Source organism: Pithys albifrons, chromosome 3 (assembly GCF_047495875.1).
Source record: "Pithys albifrons albifrons isolate INPA30051 chromosome 3, PitAlb_v1, whole genome shotgun sequence".
Classification (NCBI taxonomy): Eukaryota; Metazoa; Chordata; class Aves; order Passeriformes; family Thamnophilidae; genus Pithys; species Pithys albifrons.
The window spans coordinates 33,003,806-33,029,640 of NC_092460.1; the positions used below are offsets into that span (position 1 = coordinate 33,003,806).

The 25,835-nt window shown below is 40.8% G+C and overlaps 1 protein-coding gene across 1 annotated transcript in view; it reads right to left on the reverse strand.

The window, feature by feature from the left end:
* Positions 1-4,200: 4,200 nt before the first annotated feature.
* LOC139669326 (sulfotransferase 6B1-like) overlaps positions 4,201-25,835 on the reverse strand; it is a 100,168-nt gene continuing 78,533 nt past the window's right edge. Inside the window, exons 2-7 of the mRNA XM_071549777.1 lie at positions 12,971-13,136; positions 11,963-12,147; positions 10,780-10,906; positions 8,290-8,384; positions 7,031-7,217; positions 4,201-4,964 (exon numbers count right to left, since the gene is read on the reverse strand). Coding sequence (XP_071405878.1) covers positions 4,846-4,964; positions 7,031-7,217; positions 8,290-8,384; positions 10,780-10,906; positions 11,963-12,147; positions 12,971-13,136 — 879 coding nt within the window. The 3' untranslated portion in view covers positions 4,201-4,845. The remainder of the gene's footprint in view (positions 4,965-7,030; positions 7,218-8,289; positions 8,385-10,779; positions 10,907-11,962; positions 12,148-12,970; positions 13,137-25,835) is intronic.

Here is a 25,835-nt window from a genome sequence, read left to right on the forward strand (position 1 = left end):
AAACTGATTAATTCCTCATCCTTCTGAAGCAGGGATGCACCAAGCTGCAGTTTGAGCAGGACAGTGATACCTTCCTGACTGATGGATAGGTTTAAGTAGTTTACCAAGATCAGAAATGACAGAGAACAGCAAACCACAGTTACCCTTTGTTTTAGTGAGATGCTTTGCAAGCAGAAGAGGAAATTCTGGAAATTCTGCTTTTAGCACTCCTGTCAATATTTGCTTACCTGTGAATGACATCATCTGTGCCATCATCTGTACCATCATCCTGTCTCTCCTCTGGCTGTTAGGAGATTCTCAGAGTGATCGTGCCTGGATGTGTCCTGGGTACACTTGGTGAGACCCCACCTGCAGTGCTGCATCCAGTTCTGAGGTTTCCAGCACAGGCAGGACAGGGACCGATTGGAGAGAGTTCACAGGAGACCATCAAGGTGATTGGAAGGATGGAGCACCTCTCCTGTGAAGAAAGGCTGAGAGAATTGTAATTGTTCAGCCTGGAAAAGAGAAGGCTTCAAGGTGACTCAATTACAGCCTTCCAGCATCTGAAGGGAGCTTACAAGAAAGATGGAGAGAGACCATTTACAAGACCTGAAGTGACAGGACAAGGGGAAATGGCTTCACACTGGCAGCAGATTAGATATTAGGAAGAAATTCTTCACTGTGAGGCTGGTGAGGTGTTGGAACAGGGTACCCAGAGAAGTTGTGAATTCCCTTTCCCTGGAATTGTTCAAGGCCAGGTTGGATGGGGGTCTGAGCAACCTGGCTTAGTGAAAGGTGTCCTTGCCCATGGCAGGAGGGTTGGAACTTGATGACCTTTATGGCCCCTCCCAACCCAAGCCGTTCATTGATTTTGTGATCCTGCAATCCTTGCAGACATGGGTGTTCAGACCTGAAGGATTTCATAAGCCGGCTGTGCATCAGGTACCCAGGGACAGGCCTGCTACCCTCAACCCTGTGGCTGATTCCCTTCAGTCTGCCTCTGCCTTTGAGCCCTGCAGCATGCTGTGAAATTGTGCAGTTATAGCACTGCAGTCAATAGATGTCAGTGAAGAACAAACATTTCTGTTCCTTTCTGAGGCAGCGCTGCTTCCTTTCCTGCTGGCAGAAAGCCTGGATGGCTGCAGAGCCCACAGCAGAGCGGACCTATCTGTGGTCCTGTGGGCTTGCAGGGACAGCTCGCTCTTCCACTTATCATTGGCCTTCAGGACCAGATTGGAAAGAGGCCAAAGGGAGGCCCAGCAGTACTATCGGTGACTTCATGCTTTTCTGTTGCTGTTTTTTCACTGGAACAGCTGTTGGGTGGGAGCTCCCACTTGCTCTCTGTCAGGGCTTTGAGGCGCTTCCTCTCGTCCCTGCCTGGCCCAGGAAAAGCCTCCTCTGTGGGAGCCCAGGAAGGGCAATGTCTCACCACGTACACTGTCAGTCTTTCCCAGCATTTATCTTCTCTGGTAGGCAGGACAGGCAAATGGATTCAGTAACTAGGGAGGACTGTCTCCTGTCAAAGTTAATAGAGAAGTTCCTGCACAATTATCTGATGGTTTCTGCTCCCTTGAAAATATTGTGGTCATCTGTGAGTTTGGAACTGGTGAAAGAGTGATATGACCCCTCAGTCCTCTTCCCCCCTTTCTGAATATGGCCTTTTAGTGACTACCTTCACCCACACACTCAGCCCTTTCTGTCAAGTTTGATTCCTCCTGTCCCATCGCCACTTTTCAGTAGGAATGCCCTTGGCTTCTTCTGTGGTCTGTGACTGTCTTTCCCCTCTCATGGGCTGGTCATGAAGCAAACCTGACAGAAATTCCTTCTTGTCCTCCACCTCTACCTTTCCAGCTGACAAAAGATTGCAAGCAAACTCTTGTCTTGTTGCCTTGAGTGTCTCTACTCAGACCCAGTGCAGAAACACAGCCATTGATCTCCTGCCTTGAGTCTTCCATCGTCCCATGACTTCTGGCTTCAAAGAATAACAGACCTAGCTCAGATTCTTTCCCACTTCTCCAGACTATTTTGCATCTTCTACAAGGTGTTCCTGCAGCTATTTGGTGGGACTTTTCCTCCAGAAAAGGCATCGTTCATCGTGTCAGAACTAATATGACTTAAATTCAGGTTGCTGGGATGTTGACCTGAGCATCTTTTCTTCTCTGAGAGCTATTTTAGAAGATTATTGTGTCATGTTCTCAGGCAAGAGGTTTATAAAGCAAGGCCTGGAATTCATGTGTTCCTCTCACAGGACTTCTGACCCTCCAAATGCTCTGCTTTCTTTTTCTCTGTTCCAAAGGCCAGGTGAGCCCAGTAGCAAGCAAAGCAGGTTGACTTTGATAAGAGCAGGAAGAAGCCTCATGTCTCAGCTCTGATGGCATAAATCCTGTCCTTTCTGCTTAAATCAGTCTTGAGAAGATCCCCTGCTAAGGAAGGAGAAATATATTACTGGATTAGGAATGCAGTATTGTAAGCATTTCCATGTAATGGAGATTGCACAGGGTTTAATTTCTTCCAAACCTAGTGTTTCTGTGCTCTAGGTATATTTTGGATTAGTGTTTTTATATTTTGCAGGGCTGAAATGTCATCCTCCACAGATGTTTTAACTGCCATAGTCAAAAAGAAAGAAATGCAGAGAGGGAGACATTTTTACAACCTCTTACTATGGAAGTTTTGGAAGTCCTTTAACATCTGCACAACCTGCCAGAATGATGTGTGGACCCAGACTGACAATTCTTTGAAACATTCTGTTTGAATCCCTCTGTTACAGTCACGGGAAGGAGAGGAGGAGTGGCAGCACAATGGGGAGAGCAAGAGAGAAGAAGGAAGTGGTAGGTGTAGGAGCTGCTGGGAGGCCCTGGCTGCCAATAGCATCACATCCCCCTGCCCTTTCCAGCTTGGCTTTCTGGACCTCTGACATAGCTCCCTGCAGCTTCACCAGGCTGTGCCAGTGCAGGATGGACCTGCTACCCTGGAGATTTGCTGGCAGAAGCTGCTTTCCTTCTCAAGCTTTTAATAATTACCAACAGTTGCTGCACTTTACCTCAGGTGTGCCTGTACTGAGCAAAGCTTGAGTAAAGCTGCATTTTTAGACTAAAACTGCTGTATTGGTGTGAAGTGTCACTGAGCAGAGCTTTATTTTGGAAGCCATATAAGACTGCAATGCACTGCTACAGGTCAGCTGGCAAAACATTTGCATGTTATATTTTAATATAACCCCTTCAGCCAGGAGTGTGTGCTTTAACCCCCCACTGATCCACGATGCACGTCCTCATGCTGTCCCTTCTTACACAGTTTCATATTGTGAATATACATGTAAATGCTGCTTACAGCAGCCTTAATGCAGATAAACTCACTTGCAAACTGTGTTTGCCCAAGGACCCTTTGGCTCAAAGGGCCAGAAAAAAACATAAGTCTTTCAGTAAAATGTTCAAGCATCTTTGTTATCTGATTCCTTACCATTTATTAATAGTGGAAGAATGAGACCTGAAAGTAGAGTAACAGTGGGCCCTGGCATTTTGGAGGGAGAGTGATTTCAGTGTCAGTAGAGCAAAGAACATGAACATTTTGGTTTCCAGGTGGGTCATTTGCAAAAATCAGTACTCAGAGCAGCATCTCCCTTGTGTTGAATTGGTAAGTAGCGAGGGGCTGGGATCATACAGGCTTTTCTCTTAGTCTCTTCAGCATGTAATTTAAGTACCATTTATGCAGATGTAAAATCAGTAGGTATTGGTGTCATCTTGCAAGAGCCAGGTCTGAAATGGAAGGGCTGTGTGGCAAGTGTGAAGTGTGTGGCTGGAGAGAGATCATTGTTCACTAAATAAGGCTGTACCTCAGCTTTCTAGCCTTGTAGCTGTATGGTTGGGGAAAACTAATCTGGGGAGAAGAGTCCTTGAAGCCAGAGTCCTCCAAAGCACAGGTGAGGACACAAAAAATCATATAATGGAATAAATCAGAAGAAAAATCTTCACTGATTTCCTAAAACAGTCCCTTGGGTGTGAACACAGAGAGCTGATTCTTGGAAAATCTGTCTTATCAAGGCAAGGTAGATAAATAAGTCATGTTTGGATTAGCTGTCTCTGAGTTGTGGTTTGTTTGCCACAGTGGAGCTGTTGAGTTCTATTGCACAAGGACTGTGAAGTAAAATGGTTCTCATCAAAACACTGGAAACAGACATTTTGTAGAAAGAAAGTCAAATGGAAAAAACCCACTTTTTAAGTTGTCCAACATATGCTGCAGAAATTTATTTGGATTTATATCAGTTGTGTTTAAAACACAAACAATATACAGTATCTAACTCAGAAATAAGTTACATCAAAGAATTACATATTGTTAAAAAAAAAAAAGAAACATTTTTGTAAACAGACTTCACTATGGATCTATCTTCAAGTACGCAGCTGCAGCTTTCAACTTCAGTATCCATAACAGTGTCCAATGGGATAGGCAATTCACAAATCATGGTGCATTACAGGAGCAAGCGGTCAAAATTTTGGTCATTCTCCTATGATATGTTTTTAGACCTTTCATATATTCAATTTCTTACAGGTTCTTTTTATTTTTTTTCATAGTATCTTGGGTAAAACTAATTCAGATCTAAGAAGTCTGTTCAAATCCCCATGGAGAAAAAAAAATAAATAAATGATGAACTAGATTTGGTTGTCAAAAAATGAGTCTAACATCTGACTCTATAAAACCATCTATACGTCTGCCCGCTGAGAACTGAGTTCAGCTCTGGCATTGTGTCAAAATTTTCCTGTCCTCAATCATTTCTGTTGGAATTTTACACTAAATGGGAGCGCCCATTCAGAATTTCCCACCAATTGCTCTATGTATATTTGCTGATAACTGGATATTGTTCTTCACGTGGAGTCAAAATTCATAGATGAAACCTTGTGCCATCTTGCTGAGCTTCATTTTCTCATTAAATATCTCCTCAAACCTCCTATTCTGCTTTGGAGTGAAATGGTTCTTCCAATCACCAACAGCACCTAGGAGAGCAGGAACAGAAAGAGCACTGAAGCCAGCAATATATGAAGCAAAAAGTGATTTAAAAGCAGCCTGGTTTTGTTAATGTTGCAGTTGACTCTGATAATTAATATAATCTTAACCACCGTCTCTCTAGTAGGTCACGATTGTGAGTAGTTGTTTTATTGATTCAGTGAGACTTTGGTGGAAGTAGCTGGATTGCCATCCATAAAGGCTGTTGAACCCTCAGCCCCAGAGCTGATTAGTGCCAACAAAACTGAGTGGTGGATGAAGAGCAGCAGGTTTCCAAGGTGGAATTAGAGCTCCTGGTCATCTCAGCAGGGAGGCATCTTGCCATGCCTTAGTTCTATGTAGTTAAAGGTCTCTGCCTGGGTTTTTCCACAGTCAGTAGAGGAAATCAGAGAATCATAAAATGGTTTGGGTTGGAAGAGACCTTAAACATCAGTTTGTTCCAACCCCCCTGCTATGGGCAGGGACACTTCACACTAGACTAGGTTACTTAAAGCCCCATCCAACCCGGCCTTGAACACTTTCAGGGATGGGGTATCCACAGCTTCTCTGGGCAGCCTGTTCCAGTGTCTCCCTACCCTGACTGTAAAGAATTTCTTCCCTACTCTCTTTCAGTTTAAAGCCATTTTCTCCTAGTCCTGTTACTATATGTCCTTGTAAATAGTCTCTCTACCACATGGTCTTGTAAATAGTCCAGAAAAAAATCATAGAATCATAGAACAGTTTGTGTTGGAAGAGATTTTTACAGGTCATCCTTGTCAACATCTAGAACTCATTAAATGAATGGTGCCCCAAAAGCAGCCACTTGTCTAAGGAAGATGCCTAAAAATCGAGACCAGAGTGACCTGATAGGTGAATCCCACCCTCACACCTGCTCCTAATCTCTAGGATTTTCTGTGGATGAGATGTTAAATACAGTCGAATCCTTCTGGGCAGCCATGCACACTCATGTTCAGAAAAGTGTTTAAACTGTTATCCAGTTTGAGGAAACAGGAAATTCTTTTTAAGCTGATACATTTTAATGAGAGCTTACAGTTTCTCCTCATGCACAAGCTCTAAAGACCTTGTACCCTCAAATTGACTAAAGTATAAACCTCACTTACTGTCTAAAATAGCACTCAGTCAGAAAGGACAGGAAGAGACCCTGAAGAATAATATATGCATGTAAATCAGCTGAAAATAGCTAAAACTCTGGATTTGCACTGAAACTACTTGGAAGTCAAACTTGGGATTTTTCAAAATTTTCAACATATTTCGTCAAAGTTCATTGACTTAGAAAAATGTATCTATTTTCTTTGTTTCTTTTTTACTGACATTGTATTTGGCATTTGTTTCAGCTCGTCAGTAAAAACATTCTGAGTTAATGGAAGGTACCATTTCCCTATTTATTAATTGAAACAACTCTTGGTTTTAAACTGTCAATTATTGTTCAAAAATTAACTGAATAAAATAATCAAAATCCATGTTAACATGATGGGTTTGGTTTAGTTATTATCCAGCTCTGAGGAAGCTTCTGACTTGTCAGGAGCAAGAAAGCAGCTCCTGCAGATATCTTAAAGTCACATCTGAACTAAACACTGTGGAAGATTTTCCTGTGAATTTCAGCCTGGTCAGGGTCTAGAGGCTGCCTATGGCCATCCTTTTGTTGTTGTCATTGTCAGCATATTCCTTTCTCAGGAGTATTTTCCATAAGATAAGAGATGATAAGAGTGGTCTTATTTAGAAAGAATGTGTCTTGGTCTGAGTGACCTTTGCAGGTGGGATTAGAGGAGACATTTTAAAAGACTGAGGTGGTCAACTTTTAGATATTCCTTTTAGCTCAACAGCTGCCACTCCCCTGGGTCAGGCTGTTGTTCCGACTCCCCTGTGCTTCTCTAGAGTAAATCTGCTTTTGCAGCCAGAGAAAGAAAGTGATTTTAAAGAGGGCTTCAAATTGAAGGATCCTGTTGTTGCTTCCCAGGGCTGACCCAAAGCATCGCTACACTCTGGGAAAGACCTGGTCCTTGGCCTCTGTCTGGAGTCCCACTCCTTCTGCTGTGTTAAGCACAAAGGAACTTACCTTTTCGGAAAATCAGGTTCCTGTTGGATGTCAGAGCACACACAGTGTGACTGGGATCGCTGTTCTCCTTTTCTGTGTCGTTTTTCATCTCTGAGAACGAGGACTTCTGGCAGATCTCTTGGATATCTTTTTCACTGACGTTTAAACTCAAGAACAATGTAATTTTCTTTACAACTGTAGGGAGATCCTGAGGTACAAGGAAAAGAAAGCTTTTATGTTTCTAAGCTGATTATCAGACTTCTAACTAATTTGAAAGGGATCTTATTTATTACATAACAAGTTTGTCACAGATTTATTTGCTTTGAAGCAAAGCCAAATATGTCATTGGACTGTGCAGATGACAGGTACGGTAAATCTGATTCCCCTCTTATCCATACTCACAGAAATTAACAAATACTGAGGAGGGCATATCAAACACCGTTATATTCCCAATTTCACTCCCAGTTCAGGTCAAATGTTCTCCTGTCTCTCAGAATTATTTCTCTGGGAATAGAGAAATACTCAAAGCTCAGCTTCTGTGTAACTAGCTTGTTTCACTGGAAGTGCTGGATCTAGAGATCTAACGGGTGACTCAGAATCTAAAATGGTTTGTTTATATTTCTCATAGCGGAATTCTTTTGTTCCCAAAAAATGAACAAACATAGTTTAATAGAAACACTAGAAAGTCTTTTCCATTTACCCAAAAATTCAGTCTCTGAAAGCTAAGGTGTATTTGTATTTTTTCTTTTCTTTCTTTTTTTTTTTTCCTAAGAACAGCAAAGCAGTGCTTGCATGATTTCCCTTCACCAAAACTCTTTTCGTGCCTCTTCAGCTTCTAATTTTCTTGTTTATTTGGAACACAACTACCACTGACCATGAGTTCTTCTGTTGTCTTATATCAGTTTTTGAAAATTTCACCTGAAATGTCAGACATAGCAAATTAATATGTGGACAGATGTCCTTGATTGGACATAGGACTTTCCATAGGACCAAGAAAAAGGAACTTAAAATTCTCTTTGTAGCCTGGGGAAAATTATGTAATATGAGTCCTATTCCTGTGTGCAAGAGATGCAACTCTCACAGGAGTTGATATTTATATAACTTGTGCAGTCAGAATTAGTTTACTAATAGAAAATTCTATGCAAATATAAAATATGCCCAAAGACATACATTTGTATTTTCCTTCTTTTCCGTCTTTCATTACAATTTCCTCTTTGATATTTTAATGATGTTAATTTACAAATAATGCATTTTGATCCAAGAGCAGAGAGCATATTTACCTTCTTCATGTCTTCATAGAACAAAAATAGGATGTTTTTGTCATCTTCATGTTCTTCCCAACTTAGGAAATGATCAAACCAGGATCCACAGACAACTGAAAAGAGAACCCATGTAAAAGAGATTCAGATAAACTTCATTCATAAATAACTGTGCTGGTACCTCACACGTTTAGGGGAATGACCCCTTCATAATATGAAAACAGTTGCAATTCTTTGTGTGTCTCAGACTTACAAAAGTAACATCCAAAGAGGTTACCATTCTTGTTGGAACTTGTTTTCATATCGGAGGTGCACATACTATTCTGAGATATGGTTCTGTAGTGGAAACAGGCTCCAGATTTAAGGAAAGACCAATAATGAAGGGACCTAACAAGACCTGGGCACCTCAGCAAATGACTGCATGTCTGATGTCATAGCTAGAAATACAATCACCTCATCAGAAATTAAATCAGGACTCTATTAAATGGAGCACACTGTTGTTTGCTCTCTTTGTCTCTGCAGAGAGGAGTCTGCATAACTTTTAAATGCCAAAGAAGGATTATATAAAGAACTTATGCAAATACATCATTCAGTCAGTGAAACAGATAAAATGGCTTATAGCTGAGTCACAGTACTTGTTTTGTCTGAATGCTCCTTTTCCTGAACCATGGGAAGACAGAAAAATTTCAGCTTTCTTCTAAAAAACAACATTCTGACCTTTCTGGCTGAAAGGGAAGATGAAAGCCTCGTGTAGGGCAATGAGGAGGCCTGGGCAGAGCAATCACAGCCTGTGTTCCCCCAAACTGTGACTTTGCTTTGTAGCCACCACCAGAAAAGTATAACCTTGTCATGCCCATCATTTGGTTTGCAAGCTGTGAGTTATAATTAAATATTAATTATAACTGATAGTTATAATTAAGCTGAATGCTTCAAGTCTGTAGCCCTTTCCAGCACATACAGCAGTTTCCTGAGCGCAAGGCATGTGTGTTCCACAGAGTGCAATTAGACCCTGCTCTCCTGGTCACTACACTGAGCATGTGGCCAACAAGAGCATAGCCCTGTTGGATTCAGGAGCAATCAGCCTTGGAGAAGCCAGGGATGTCACCACAGTTGTCACTCTTTGTCCTAAACCTTGTTTTGAACTGATATTAAGAACAATGCAGGATTTGAATCAAGCAGCAGAGCTGTCACATATTTTTATTAGGAGCAAAAATGACAACATTTCCTTCCTCATCACCTCTCACCTAAATTTTTAATGTAACCAACATAGTTATCTATTTAGTGCAACCACTAAGGAAATAGAAGGTGGCTAATAATTTACAGGTAAGATGCTTTTAAAGTGTAATCATAGAATCACAGAATGATTTGGGTTGGAAGGGACTTTAAAGATCGTTTAGTTCCAACCCCTCCACCACAGGCACGGACATCTCCACTAGACCAGGTTGCTCAAAGTCCCATCCAACCTGGCTCTGAATAGATTACTTTTTCCTTTTTTTTTTCACTATTGTCTGTTCAGTGTTCATACTAACAAGCCAAGGACCTGCAAATCACTGAAGATGTGCTTTAGGCTTGCTCTGAACTAGGAGCACAAGATCTGAGCCAAAGCCCAGAGAAGACAGTAAACAAATTGGCTTCTGGAGCTCTGATGTGAGCCCACGATGACTGCAATGGCACTTTTCTTTCAAAGTTTTCAAGCTGATCAGTCATGATTGCTGTTATCATCACTAGGGTGACACACGTCCCTAAAAGAGTAATAAAACACTAAAAATGGGAGTGGATAACATGCACAAGGTCCTGTTGTTAACTTCCATCCCATCACTCTTGTCCTTGGTCTTTGGACCCCTCTACTATGACAACACATGAGGCAGAGCATGTGGAGGAGTGTTTTATGAGCGTGTCCAGACTCCTTTGAAGGGCCGCCCAGGGCTGTTTCCAAGACTGGAGATTACACTAGACCTGCAATGACAGCTGTGGGTGCAGAGCAGTGACAGTCTCCTCACATGCCCTGTCTCCTGTGCATGGGCACATGTAGAGCTGGCTGAGCCCCCTCAGACACAGCCCCCACCCCACTCAGAATGGGAGCAGGCTGTGGCCACCCCAGCTGCCCCTGCATCTTCTTGGAAGAGCTGTGTACACACACATGCCCTATCACAGCTGACTGGGAGGAAGCAGTCTCGTATTGAGGTTCACAAGTCAAGGTCAGAAATGTTTTGACACAGGAAAATCCCCAATGGAATCAAAAAATAGTCAGTGGCTGCAGAGTGTTCATGGGAAGAAACTAAGAGTGTCTTTTCTGGGAGAACTGAGACCTGTCTTGTTGCAGGGCTGAGGAGAGCATTCCTTTATTTGCTCTGGCTTAGTTTGTCATTAGAATTTATACTGACACCCCCAGCCTCTCCCAACTAACGCCATATGAATGAGAGTTCAGTAAAGTTCACAGTTCACATTTCTTAACTCTTACTGTGCATAATAAACTAATGCAAAATGCAGGGAGAAAACATTTATTCTTACCATTGCCTTTTAAGAACAAGTCAAAGAAAGCAGTCCAGGTATCTATAGTGGGAAGGTTTGGGTTGTCTCTGTAGTAATGGTACATGGAAACTGCAGTGTCTTTTGGATTTCTGCTGATGTAGATCATCTGCAGATGAAGATAACATATTTTTTAATGATAATATCCTTCCTTTATTTTAGACAAGCTCTCTGTGTAAATAGAGCATTTTCACAGGCAGTTTGCAGTGTCAAAGCCCTTTCCTTTAGGATTCCTCCTTCGATGACCATTCCATTAAATTAGAAATGTATTTGTCTCTTCTTAGACAGGAGTCCGTAGTGGTTAGTAAACAATTCCATGTGCAAAGAGGTGTGTTTATCTCAGCTGAGTAATGTTTATGTTTTATGAAAGAGGCTGTGTTAATTTTAAGCCATGAGTCAGTTTACAATCTCATATATCTGTCGTATGAAAACATTTACTAATTAGCATTCATAGGACAGCTGCAAAACACAAATTTTGGCCTTTCATTCAAATTTACTTTGTCCCAAAAGTCTGGATCTGAGTTATTCTGAAATTTTGGACTTTTAATATAAAATCTGACACACACAGCTTATTTTTAAAGACCTCCCACATTAACATGGGAGGAACTGGTCTAGTGGAAGGTGTTCTTGCCCACAGCCTGTGGGTTGGAACTGGATGATCTTCAAGCTCCTTGCAAAACCAGGTGATTCTGTGATTTTATGAACTCAAAACTGTGCTCTGAATCAGCCTGTCACATTTAATTTCTCTCCTGTTTGCCCAATGGGTTCTTCACAAAGCTGCAACAGGATGGGCAGAGTACCTTCAAACCCAGAACAGCCTGTAAGTACCCAAGATAATTACTTTCTAAGACAGTAGGAAGTGAGGCTGTGAGAAAACCCCCATCCCTAATGAGAGATTTCTGATTGAAAGGTGTTGATGTTCCATTTTGTGTGCTGCCTGGTATGCAAATCACCCCCTGGGAGCAGTGGGGCAGCAGCAGAACCCAGTCCCCAGTACATGTCTCTGCTCATGTTGCCTTCAGCTGCTGATCAGAAGTGTCTCCAAAATTCAGTGCAAACCACTTCTGGAAACTGTAAATCATTCAAAGCTTATTAAGGATCAACAGGACAAAAGAGATTCCTAAAAGACACTTATCTTACTGCTTTAATGCAATTTTTGCCTTACCTTGCATTTCTTGTTCTTAAAATTTGGAGGTAACATGTTGTAGTCTAAGTGTGTTGGGATGATTCTCTTTGATGAGAGATTATTCAGCTCCTCCAGTTTGGAAATGTCTCCAAATTCAATGGGAGATGTTATTGTAACCTGAGTATCATAAAGCTTTGTTATAACTCCTGCAAGCCAGTGGGTGCCTGTAGAAAAGTAATTTTAAGAAAACAAACAGACAAAGGAGTATTTATTACTGAGAAAATATGTGGCGCATGTATTTTTCATATGGAAACAGATTTCTAGTGAACAAGTGATACTTCTAATCCCCCAGATTCAAGAAACTTTACATGACTGAATAATTCCATTGGCTCCAAATATATAAACACTTGAAAAAATTTGTGTTAAAGCTGAAGTACAAGTTATGGTTAAAGCTGAAGTACAGAGTAACTCTGTGAGAAGTGTTAATAGTACCAAAACAAACTCATTAGACAAACTGCTTGTCAGCTGAGAGGTGGTTACATTATTTTTATGATTTATTTTAGAATAATCTGTTTGTTTGATTGTTTTTTTCCTTATAGCAACTTGAGTCTGTATATTTGGAAAGTACTGGTTGAGCTTCCCCTTTGGTGTGTGGTTCACAGCACAAGAGAGGTAGGTAGAGAGGAGATAAGCAATTAATAAATCTACAGCCAAGAGCCATACAAATAACAATACCACTGTTGACTTGCTGAAAATTGAATGTAGAAAGTCTTCCGAAAAGTCTTTCAAGTACAGATTTAGCTTACAAGTAAGGAATATTTATTTGCATTCCAATATAAAACCACCCAGGATTATTTTCAATTACTGAGTCAAAATGTAGGTAAATGACTCTTGTAATTTGTACATTTACTGACAGAATTATATACACACATACTCAAACAACTTTTGATGTTTCTTGTACATAGATATTTCCCAAGCAGTTTAAGCAGAGAACATGAAACATAACACTGAGACTTACTCCCTGTAACATTTAAAATTAGAACTTACCAGATTTGGGGTAGGAAACCAAAAGGACATCATCTTCTCTAGCATCAAAAGCATCCAAGGATTTTAAAAGTTCTGGAGAAGACCTGGTGGTAAAGGGAATCCCCTTAAACATGTGTATGAGTTCTGCCTCACCGGAGTTGGACATCGTTGCTTGAGCCTTGGATTCCTGCAAATCAGATAACAGGGAAATGATGAGGGTTCAAGAGGCACTTCTTAGTCAGGTGGTTTGAAGTGTCAAGTTGAGACTGAGCAATGCAAACCTCATCCTTATATACTTTGCTACACACTGTGAAGTCCTACCAGATATTGATTTTTCCCATAGTTGATAAAGACAACTGACATATTAGAGATAACTTAATAAATAACTGAAATGCAGAGTCATGCAAAAATGTACATCACTGGTCATTTATTGGCTCCTCAGATAAAGTAATGAGGTAATAGTCAAAACGTAACTGTGGAAAATGACAAGAATGAACATTATCTGTTGCCTTGAATTGTGGTTAATATGATTATTTTAAGTTAGATTTTGTTGGAAGCTATTTTACCTTCCAATGAAAAAGCTGCATCTTAAAATACTTTTTATTAATACAAAAACAGTGTCTTAATTTAAGTGAATGAAATATTTTTTGTTTCATTTTATCAAGTATACAACAGGCAGAAATTTCAAAAATGCAAATCAATTCCAAATGTCCAAATGCTTGGATCTTGTGATGTTAAAGAACTGGTGTTTTGAAGATTTTCTAATTTCAGCCTGAGAAACCTTAAAAACAGAGGCACTTAGAGGCAAAATAATTTTTTATGATGTTGTATGTCTCCATAAGAAGAGTATAGACAGCAAAAAAACAAACTTAAAAATAGATATTTAACATTGGCTTGAATCCTGCATATTTCATGCTTAGAAGGAGTTGGAGATTTTTAAATCTTTCCTCAGAATATGCAGATTCCTAGAAATAAAAGCCACTCTCAGGAAAGAGGCAGTTCTCTGTTAATTACCTTGTTTGAAATGGTTGTTGTTTTTTTTTTTTGAAAAAGTTTGAATCTGTGGAAATCGTCATTAATGTTTTTCAAACAGAAAACTCCACTTTTATTTAAAGTGACCTTAAGCAAAGTGCCTGTATCACAGTAAGATAAATAGCTCAGTTTGAATCAAAACATTTTACAGTTCTTAGTATTTTCAATTTTCATTTCAATGGCCACAAATTAATTTACTCTTTTTTACATTCTTTTACTCAAACCTCCAGTGGCTTCACTATTCCTATTGAAAGACTCCTGCAATATATCGAGCCCTTCAATATCTGCAACTTGAGAACCTGCTTGCAAATCTTGCTTTAAAATGAAGTGGACTTTGGGGAATTTCCCAAGTTTACCAGTGTTCCAGTTCTTTTGTTATCATAAATAACTTGGGGTTGGTCATAGGAGGTGACTACCAGATATATCTGGTAAGAATGCACTTCCAAGAAAGACCTGAGCAGTCAGGATTACTCACAAGGAGCAAGGACAGTTACCAGCTTCTGTACTTGCCTTTTTCTAATCCAGTCTCCAGAAAAGCCAGTAATATGAGATTGATTTTTCCTCTCCTTTCTTTTATCTGCAGTATTGGCAGCCTGCCATCAAAGAGAAGTGATCTTCTCGCCTGTGCTGCCTGCAAAGCTGCCCTTAAACAGTTATCGCCTGTGAAATGTGACCTGTGCCATCAGTAACCTCTGAGTTCCAGTTCTGCAGGGCCAGGTGGGGCTGAAATCATGGAAAATATGCTCCACGGAGATGTTCACTATGACTAGGAAGGAGAGGAGATGGGAGAGTTTTTCTAGGAGATATTTAAGAGGGCCAGTGAGGGTTCTGAAACACTTGGGTACTGGTGCTCAGGCAGGAGTTAGGGAATCTCTCGGTGCTGAGAGTTAAGGAATCTCTCGGTGCTGAGGGGCTCAACATTTTCCTCCTGCTCCCAGACTGAACACCTAAGCCTTTGCTTCATACCTTGAGGTGTAAGTCTGTAAAAATCCATCCTCTGTCAGCAGATTTCACAGTGGTTACCTCAGGAACAGAAAGTATGTTCAAAGCTGTAAAGACACCACTTTCTGTGTTATTCTGAATGTCTCTATTAATCTGAATACAGAGATTTCCAAGGATAATTTTGCAGGCATCATACCAGCCATACACATGTAGCCCAACCTAGTGAAACTTTAGTGCCTTGACCTGGCAGAAATAATTTTACTGTAAAATGTTTTGCATATTTATTATGCTTATTCCCTTTCATTTCCTCCTTCATTCCTCTTAGGCTTGAAGTCAGCACATTTGCTCAATCAAATGACTTGGACCTGAATTAATCATTCACAACAGGAGTTGCTAAGGTGTAAAACAGAAGCAATTCGGTAGCCAAGGAAATTGCAATTCTTTTAACTCATCTCAGTTGCTTTCTGTACTGCCTTATCTTCTCAGCATGTATGATGGCAAGCCAGGGGAATGAAGCTGAAATTTGTCCTTCACAAGTGCTGCCTATACTTGGAAAATAACGCCCATCCCTGCAAGCGTGCAGTATCCTGAATTGCAATAAGTTATGGAAAAAGAGAGTATTCAGCATCTTGCAGGAAAAGGCTATTAATAAAACAGTGCCATAAAAAGTACATTATTATAGCTACATTATGCAAAAAGAGCAGTTTTGAAGAAGGCCATGCCAAATTCTCTACCCAACTTTGATTTTCTTCTTTATTGGTATCTATATTTGTATCTATTTATATATACCAAATGTATGTATACATATATCTATATCTATATCTATATTTATATCTATATCTATGTCTATATCTAATATATATGTATATATCTATATAACCTATATAATCTATATCTATATCCATATATCTATATCTATATGTCTGTCAGGATTCTGATATCTGTTGCCTGAAGTTCTGAGATGATTCTCTCAGTGTCAAATTGTCCTTGTCCTGGTCTCTGGCCCTGCTTTCCACACCGAAGGAGCACACATGTTACCATCAGGTTTCACAGATTCTTTCTGGCAAGAGAGTCAGTGCTAGACCTGGAGTTTGGGGGCTCTCCATGATCTGAGCAGTTGGACACTGCACTCCTGGGCTGCTTTCATCCAGCTTCTCCTGTCTCTATCTCTGACTTACCTTCTCCCATCTCTATCCTTGCATGGGTAACTTCCTTCTGTTGCTTTAAATGACTTTAAAAACTTGACTTTTCTGTTCCTGCCTCTACCCTGCAACCTCTAGTTCAGCATCACCATCCTCTTCTCTGCTTGATACCTCCATCAGTTGAGGATTCCTCAGCTGAAGCCAATCAATATTCTCCTTCAAATACATCTTGTTGCTGAAATCCTCCAAAATTGTCAGGATAAAAAAAACCCCATCAAACACTGTCTTTTTAGTGTTAATCAGTAAGGCATTACTTTGTTCTTGGCCAGGAGGTGTGTGTGTGACTGACAAAATTCTGGCCTCCACACAGATGCTGACACAAAACTTTTCCACCGATATATACATTTTTAGCAAACAAAGAAATTAATGTTCATTGGTTCTAAATTGCATAATTATCCTTCATTCACTAGTATTCTATTCTCTATTGGTTATTGATTCCTTGCTGTTTATGATGGTTCATCCATATTTTAGTCTTTTCAGTTTATTTTTCCTCTGGTAGAGACTTTACAACACATGTACTGAGTCTTTTTATAGTCTCTTCTTTATCTTCTGGTTTCTGCAAAATGTCCTGTAGTCCATAAATTTTGCATTCTAGATGTCTGACTTCAACAATTCATCTTTCTTTTCCAGGCTTTGTCCATTGAAGCGTATCAATGAACAAGAGTTAGTCTATCCAAATTTAAAGTTTCAGTAATTTTCCCAAGCTGTGTTCCCACAATAGTAGCTTATGACAACTTTGCTAAATGGAGTGACTTAAGTTACTTTGCTTATGATTAATTAAAACAACTATTTAAAAAGTTTTAATTAAAACCATTAAAAAATTAGAAGAGTTATATAATTACCAAACATCTCAGGTAGCACAAACTAAAGATATTTTGTCATTGGGGAAAGTATGCAGAAAAGTCATATGTGTTGGCTACACAAGTCAAAATTTGGATGTACATCCACAGGATTCTGAATGTTTTTAGCTAGCACTGTCAAGCATCGAGTTGTTCATTTTTTAAAATGTACTAAAGCTGTGAAATATTTCAGTCTTGTCATAATGAATAGAGAGGTAAAACTGACATGGTCAGATACACCAAATGCCTGATATTGGCAGAAATTATGTGCATATTTTCTTTGTTCATCCATGTAAAATTTGTACAGAGGCTCTGCAGCAGTGAGGAAAGAGCAACAACTTTCAACACTACTTTAATGCAGAGTATCAAACACAGCTGGTGTTACAGAGTGTGCAAGACTGATCTCCAAGACAGAAGTTCAGCCAGGACATCCATGGTTACATGTCAGCTGTGTGGCTCACAGCTTCCATTTCTTTTCCATGCCTCCTCAATGATCTGAACATGACAATCTTTTCTGTAGGGATCACTCTGTCCAACCTTAGCATTCACAGAATGACAGAATCACAGAATAGTTTGGCTTGGAAGGGACCTTAAAGATCATCTCATTCTCCACCGCTGTTGTGGACAGGGACACCCTTCACTAGACCAAGTTGCTCAGAGCCACATCCAACTTGGCCTTCAGTATTTCCAGGAATGGGGCAGCCACAACTTATGGCTTTTGAAGTGTTCACATCCATAGGTATCTTTTTGTTCTCTGCTTTGGTGCAGTGACTATTCTGTGCCCCACAACTCCTCTCCTCATTCCATGGAGAGGGATGATGTGATTGCTGGTGGTGACACATATGCTGAGAGCCCACCCTTGCCTTGGTGCACGTAATCATCACCTGAGTAATTTTCTGCTTGGGATGTGCTGCTATTTTAAATCATTATGAGATTTTTTGGAAGATTTGCCACCCCACTGCAGACTTCGTGCTGTCCCATGGGGAAGAGGGCAATGACTGAGAACTGAAATGACTCCAGTTCATGGTTATTCCAGGTTGTCTGATGAACTGACATGTCCTTAAATGATAAAGGATTTAGCTTTACCTGATGCACCTGAGAAAACTGAAGAGTTTCACTTCAAGGGTTTCAATGAAATCCCCATTTATTTTAATAAGTGTCTAATTTTATTTTTGATCAATATCTATTTCATAGAGACAGCCTGCAAAATGTTGGATGCAACATGAGTGCTTGGACGGTTTTGGAATTTAGGGCACCTCATTGTCTGGATGGTGACAGTTTAGGAACCTAATCCTGAGCTTCTGTGTGGTTCTAAAATATCCCCAGTTGCAGGGTGGATGCAGGGCTGCTCACAACACTTCAAGATTCATAGTAACACTCCCCAGTGCACTTTGAGCTGGTCCCAGCTGCCAGGTAGTGTGACACAGCCAAAACTGCTTCACTAGAATTGGCATTGGATTGCTTTACAGTTCTAAAAGCAATTCTCTTCCTGGTAGGCTTCCTTGCAGTGTCTCAGTGCTTTCAGAGAAGACTCCCTTCATTAACCCATAGTTCAACACTAATCAAGCACTACAAGCTAACAACTGATTTCAGAAGTCTCTGACTTCACAGACACTGCTATCAGTAGCACCTATGCCTGTGTTTAGGTAATACTGTCAAGGAAGTCAACAGTATGTACAGAGTCATGTTGCATTTATGGCACATCAGATTATAAAATTCTGTGACCTCCCCTTATCCCTCTTACAACAAATCATGACCTGAGGATATTTTGTGCCACATCCACAGCTGATACAGCTAATCACAACTGTCCCACTTCTACCAGCAGAGCTGTGCCCGTTGGAGAGCTGGCAGGCAAATGCCACTGATACCTCTCCAACTCCTGCCCTGGAATGGCACATAAGGACACCTTCAGGGTGTTCATACCTATGTAATGAAGACATGAAGGGCTGTCAGGGGAAGAAGTGGTGGAACAGAAAATCAAGTGAGGATTTTAACCTGCATTGCTCTAGGAAAGATAATGCTGTGTGCATACAGGAGGGCTCAGCCAGGTGAGTGCTCTCCTTGGCAAGTACTTGTCTCTCAGGGTGGGGTTGCCTAGGAACATTCCTAGGTCTTCAGGTGTGCTGGTTTGAAGGTAAACCAGCAGGAGAAATGAACCCAACTCAAAAAAGGGATTATCAGTCAGAGCTACAATTTAATAAAAACATTACAATAAATGCAATGATACAAAGAGAGATTGAGTTTAACCAACAAACCCCAGAAGTATAACCGAGCACCCTGGGGCACAAACAGAATGGTGTTCATTAGCCCCTGTGTTGAGATCCCCTCTGGGTTTCCACTGAGTCCAAAGTAGAAGAAAAGGGAAAAACCTGGTGGTGCTGATGACGGTCACAGTCTGGTTGAGAGTGGCAGTTGCAATTCTGTTGAGGTTCTGGTCTTCCTCTGGATCCAACAAGTGATACCAGAAGTCCCCCTACCCCAAGATTATATATGCTCAGGTTCAGGTGGGAATGGACAGTACCTCCCCCAGGGTGAGGAGTTTGACAGTGGGTAATTTACTCTGTGGGTCATAGGATACTTTTGGACTCCTTGATGGCCCATTAGGTGACAAGGCCCCTCAGGCTGGGTGTGAAGGTGCCAGTGCCTCCCTGGAGGGGAATTGCCACTCCTGAGTCATTGTTGGGCAGACCTTATTCTTGCAGGGTTCTTAGCTTGTAGCCTGAGGGGTCAGGTGTGCCCTGGGCAGCTCCTGCACGTGAGCCGTTGTTAACAGTTTGTTAGAATGAGGGTGTAGAATACACAGTTTTGGTTACACCCACACAGTTAATAGCTGGTCTTGGCTGCTCTAACTAGGACACCAGGATAAGAGGAGAGGCCATGGAGGCATGATTTATTCTCTGCTTATCTTTATTGGCACATCTAATGTGGAGGCTTATTGGCATAGGGTTAAATGACAAAAACTAATGTGTCACTACCTCGTGCTGGTGCACACACACTTCAGGTGATGTTAGGACTTTATTGGTGGCTTGAACTTTATTGGCGACACCTTGTTTCACCTGTTACCATAACTGGATAGAAATAGTCTGATATTTTGAAGCACATACACAATAATAGGATAAAGTATTCTGTAGGGAACCAAGTAAATTCCAGAAAAAAGCCTTTTGATCTGTATGTCCTTCAGAGAACTACACTGTGTGGAGCATCACTGGATGATGCTATCCTGTCAGTCTATATACTGCTTTTAAATCCAGCATCTAGCTTGTCACATCTACACCTGGGAAGGCTTGTGAGGCTTCCACAACCACTGGAAGTGTGCCAAGAGGAAGAGGAGCATTGGTGTCCTTGTGCACAGTGAGACAGAGCCCAGCATGCAGCGGCAGCATGGCTCCTATCTGCAGTGGAATGGTCAGAGGAAATGTCTTGTTCTTAAGAGTCCTCTCCACAGAAGCTGAGAGGAGTCTGAGATAAACATAGATGTAGCATACCAGGCTATCAAGAGCTGGTTATCTTATCTATGTCATTGTGGAGAGGTGGGGTTGTTTCCTCATGCCCAAGGTTGGCAACATCCACCACCCTAAGTTATACATTCTGCAATCCTAACCCCATCATCAGCCTCCCCTCCAAAGCAGAGAGCTGAGCCCCACAGCCCCTTGTTGGGATGACACTCTCCACCTCTCTACCTTCCCACCCACCAGGGCTGCGTTGCCTTGGTCCTAGCTTATTTAAAGGTACTAGCTTATCCTAAGGTCCCATCTTATTGTCCCTTATTTCAAGGTCTTAAGGTCTTTCAGTCAGAAATTAGTTGACATGAGTTGTAAAATGCTACAGGAAAATTAGGAGGTTACAGGGAGGAGCTGGAAAGCACCAGGAAGAAAGTTAACTCCTTCCCAGCCAGCACCAGTACAGTCTAACCTTCCCTAAAAGCCTTAGTCAGTTCTGGACAAACAAATTAATTTCAAGGTCCAAGCAGAAGTTACTTGTTTGGTATTTATAACAGCTTTCCGTCATTTGGAACGGGAACAGCAATCGAAACACAGGCCAGATCCAAACTGGATAAGTGAAACATGTGCCCCATGCCAATTCATGCCAGTTACACAGCTTTGGTGTCATTCAGTGGCTGTTCCATTCTGCAAAGTTTATATTTCTTCTCTGTTCTTATGAGTTGGGTTTTTTTCTAATATGTTCTTGTGTTATATGAACTCTTTAAGCACAGATGTTTTATACAGGAAAGAGAATTCCTACTGCACACTTGTCATTTCTGGCAGAGTCAGATGTAATTTGAAACAAGGGAAGAACAAATCAGGATTCTCTGCCACACAGTGTTTTACTCTTAATATTGGACAGAGTGAAAAACAACAAACACCTTTTTGTGGTTCTAAAGGAAGCTGTCAAAACAGATGTTTCACAGCTTTCCAGACCTTTTCCTGGGATGGAGCACAACTCCTAACTTCCTTCCCATCATTTTGGTTTGGACCAAAAGGTACGAATGACTCCATAGTTCCTGTAGTTTAACCACAAGTCTAACAAATATACAATTTTATCCACTGGTACCTGGTCAGATGTCAACAGCCTGTTGCACACAGGTGTATTTTCCATCTAGTCACATTTGCAGTCTTCATGTAAAAGAACAGAGAGAGGTCACTTCAGCCATTTCTTTCCTATGAGTTAATTACTGTCACTCTTACACCTGTGTCTCACTGCTAATTTAGGAAGGGGATTTTACCAAATGTGAACAATCATGAATCAGTCTACCTTGTTTTTTCTACACCTTTCTGGGAGGTGCTGAAGTATAAACGGCTTAAAACCCTTCATCTTACCTGAATTCTCCTTACACACCATCATCCTAAGAGAAAGCATTACAACCAAGACTTAAAACATACAGTGCAGAAGACTAAATGGCTTCCAGTCTCTTTGGGATTTATTTCCAACGTAACACTTGCACAATGCAGGGACAAAAGGAGAGGATATCTGTGGATTTGGGCAGCAGAATGCCGTGGGGTGTGGGCTGCCAATTGTCCAGATCCAGAGGCTAAATACCTGCTGCACTCAGATATCCCAGGTATGATCAGGATCCTGCTGGGCTAACGTAGTGCACAATCTGGGACTTGCAGCAGGCACTGTCTGTGATAGAACTTCCTGGTAACTGCTTGCTGGAGGGTGTCCAAAGAGGTTGGAGCATGTCCAAAGAGGTTGGAGTGTATTCAAAGAAGGGCAATGAAGCTGGTGAAGAGCACAACTACTTTGAGGAAGAGCTGATGGAGCTGGGACTATTTAGGCTGAGAAAAGGAGGCCCTGGGGAACCTTATTGCTTTCTACAACTACCTGAAAGGAGGTTGTAGTGAGATGGGTGTCAGTCTCTTCTCCCACCTAAGAAGTGACAGAACAAGGGACAACTTGCATCACGGGAGGCTTAATTAGCTAATAGGAAAAATTTCTTGATGGAAAGGGCTGTCAAGCACTGCAACAGGCTGCCCAGGGAAGGGGTGGAGTCACCATTGCTGGAAGTGTTCAAAAAATGTCTGGATATTACACTTGAGGTTGTGGTTTTGTGATGAACATGGTGGTGGTGATGGGTTGATTTTAGAGGTATTTTCTAGCCTTAATGACTCTACGATTCTACCTAAGATGCATGAAACTAGAAAGCAAGCTGGTTTTAGGCCAGTTCTTCTGAGGCTACATCTGGAATACTGGGTCCAGTTTTAGATCTCCTGGTACAAGAGAGGTATGGACACACTGCGATAAGTGCAACAGAGGACCACCAAGCTGACTGGGGCTGGAGCTTGTGATGTCCAAGATGAAGCTGGAAGAGCTGGGCCTGTTCAGCCTGGAGGTTGAGTCCTCAGTGCTGTCTGCAACTACCTAGTGGGTGCTTGTGGAGAAGGTGAAGCAAAACTCCTCTCAAGACGTACTCAACTACAGGGTACGTGGAAACAAACACAAGCTGAGAGAAGAGAGATTCCAGTTAAATATTAGGAAAATGTTTTCACTGTAGGAGTGGTGAAACATTGGAAGAGGTTTCCTAGAGAGGCTGCAAAATCTCCATCTTCAGAATGATTCAACACTAAAGTGGACAAGGCCCTGACCAAAACAATCTAACTTGGTAGTTTGGGTGCTCAGAGCAAGGGCAGAGGTAGATGCTCTCTCGAGATTCCTGCCAACCCTGGAGTGTTCTGTGGTTCTGTATTTCAGAACGGAGTGGTAGGACCACTGTTGAAACACACTCCTTATTTGTGTAAATCCAAAGCAGGTGTTTCCACCTGGTTAATGTTGTCTTGATACATATGGTGTTCTGTGGAGAGCAAGATAATGTAAGTGCAAAACCTCATTAAAATAAAGGGAGCTAAGATACTGATGGGGTAACTGCCACTGCAAGGTCCTGTCATTCTCAGTGGGTTTAAATGCAAAATTTCCACCTAAATAAGAAATAAAAGTACAGTCACCCAATATCAGACTAATGTTCTACCTAGGTCAGTTTTGTTTTCACTATTAGCTACTTTTTTTCCTACAGAGTATCAGAAAATCCCAAAAGTTAACTGATGTGGAGTGGATGTGTCTTTCCCATCAGCACTAAGGAGTGTCTTTCCCATCAGCACAAATGAATGAGCACTAAAAATGTTGGGTAAGGCCTACAAGACCTCTGTAACTTTTAGAATAGCATTGAGGAATAACGTATTATATGCAACCACATCACAAACCCCATGATGTAACTTAGCTGAAATAATTATCCTTGTCTTAAACATGATTAAGAAATCAGGGCCCAATCCAGATTAACTATGTGGAAAACCTTTAAAGTCTGCCAGCTCAACATCAACATCAATCTTTGAATTCATGGATCCACATTAAGACCTCATAGATGTCATCTGTGTCCCCAGGATTAATATTTCACATTGTCTGTCTCTTTTTCCAGTTATCTTGCTATAATAAATTGTGTGATTAAGGTGTAATATGGGGTTATCTCTTAGGGTTTTTTTATCATTCTCCTTGTTGACTCACTGACTTGCATGCATCGAGCCAGATTCAGTAAGTTCCAGTCACAACAGCAACACCTTAATTATGTACCTGAGTGCAGAATTTCTTCAGATGCACTTTAATCAGCAAAGTTTTTCAAAACTCTCTCATGCTCTCAGCTTAGCAATAACTTCATGAGCTATTTTATTTTTCTCTGAAGAAAAGCAAATGCTTTTGAAGACCGACAGGTTAAATGCAAAATTGAGCAAATTAGATCCAGCATTACAGATCTAGAATTCCAGCTGCTTTTCACAAAATTGCACTCAATTTCCTGCATTTTCAGATCATTATTTCTTTTACTTACATTATTATGTTATTATTATTATACAAAGGGAAGAAAATGTAGCTGGCTGAGGGATAAAAAGAAAAGTTAATAGAATAGAAAGAACATGCAGTTTATTTCTGCATATTGGATTGCAGTCAAATTCCTAAAATGATCCTTAAAATAAAATACAGATAGCAAATATAAATATCACAATATATACTCATATTTATTCATGGTTTCAGGTGTATCCAGCATTTTCCCTCAAATCTTTATACCTAATTAAAAAATGTTTCTTCCTTTATTGCATCAATGTAACTCAATGCTCAGTTCTGTGTTTTGCCTTCAGAAAATAGGAAATAATGTTGATTTTAGTGGGAGTAGAAGGTTTGTGCATGGATGGCAGGATCTGGATTTTTCAAAACTAGATATGACTGATGGAAAAAAGGATTTTTTTAGGATAGAAATAAAACTACTAAATGTTGCCAGCTGCAAGAATGTCGTTTTGCAAAAAATTCTTGATTGCTGAATGTAAAATGAAATGAGTGTGTGCATGGCTTCTCTAAATGTGTACTCAGAAGTCACACACATATATGGAAGACATGACTTTAGAATGTGGAAATGAATATATAAATATATGAAATGAATATATGTAAATGTAATCAGGATTTTCTTTTGTCCTTAAAATCAGAGACCTCTTCAAATGAATATTTATGATTTGTGCAAACATCTTACACAGTTACTAGGTCTATTTCTTCTCTTTAATCTTGTAAAGTGATTTATTCTGCTGACAGTGAAAGTCTCAGCATCACAGGCCTGCCCTCATTGTCAGGCAGCACAACAAGCAGTGACTGCATCACTCTCATCTGATGAAGATATATTCAAGCCTTCAAGATATTTTTCAATCACTGTGGTTGCTCTTTTGATGGGATGTGGAAGAAAAGTGCAGCAGAAAAATGGTGCAGCCAGCCAGTATCATGCACCTTCACGCAGAATTAATGCTGATTAATTTTTGAGACATAAGTCTGGAGATGTACCTTTTGTGCGGCATTGTGCCCTGTTTGGCTTTAAATGAGTAGATAACATTTTGGTTGATTTGAATCATGTCTAAATGTCCTCTAAATTAGATTTATGGCATTTATTTTCTTAGTGAACAGTTCTACCATTAAGGCACATTTCTGCTGACCAGCAACTGACAGTGTAACTGACAGTCCTTCTTTTATAAACATATAAATTAGTTGTGGCAAACACTAGGGCTTGTTCCTAATCTCTCAGTGTTGAGCTCTGGAATATGGTGATCCTGGTTTTAGACAACAATATAACTACCAAATAGTATGAATAACAAACCTAGTCAGTTTAAAATTCATAAACGTGTTTGTCTTCTGAAGCTGAGCAAGTGAAGTTCTCCCTCTTGTCTGAAGATGCTCTTTTAGTTGACTGGCAAGCTTTATTATCACTGCCTAATGCAGGTTGTTCCTTAGAGAACATCAGTAGACTTGAGCTTTGCATCTCAGTCTACCACGTGCAGCAGCACAAGGAGCAGCAGATCCCCTTGCCCCAAGCCACCTGGCATGTGTTGGGGTGCATCACAGGGCCACTTC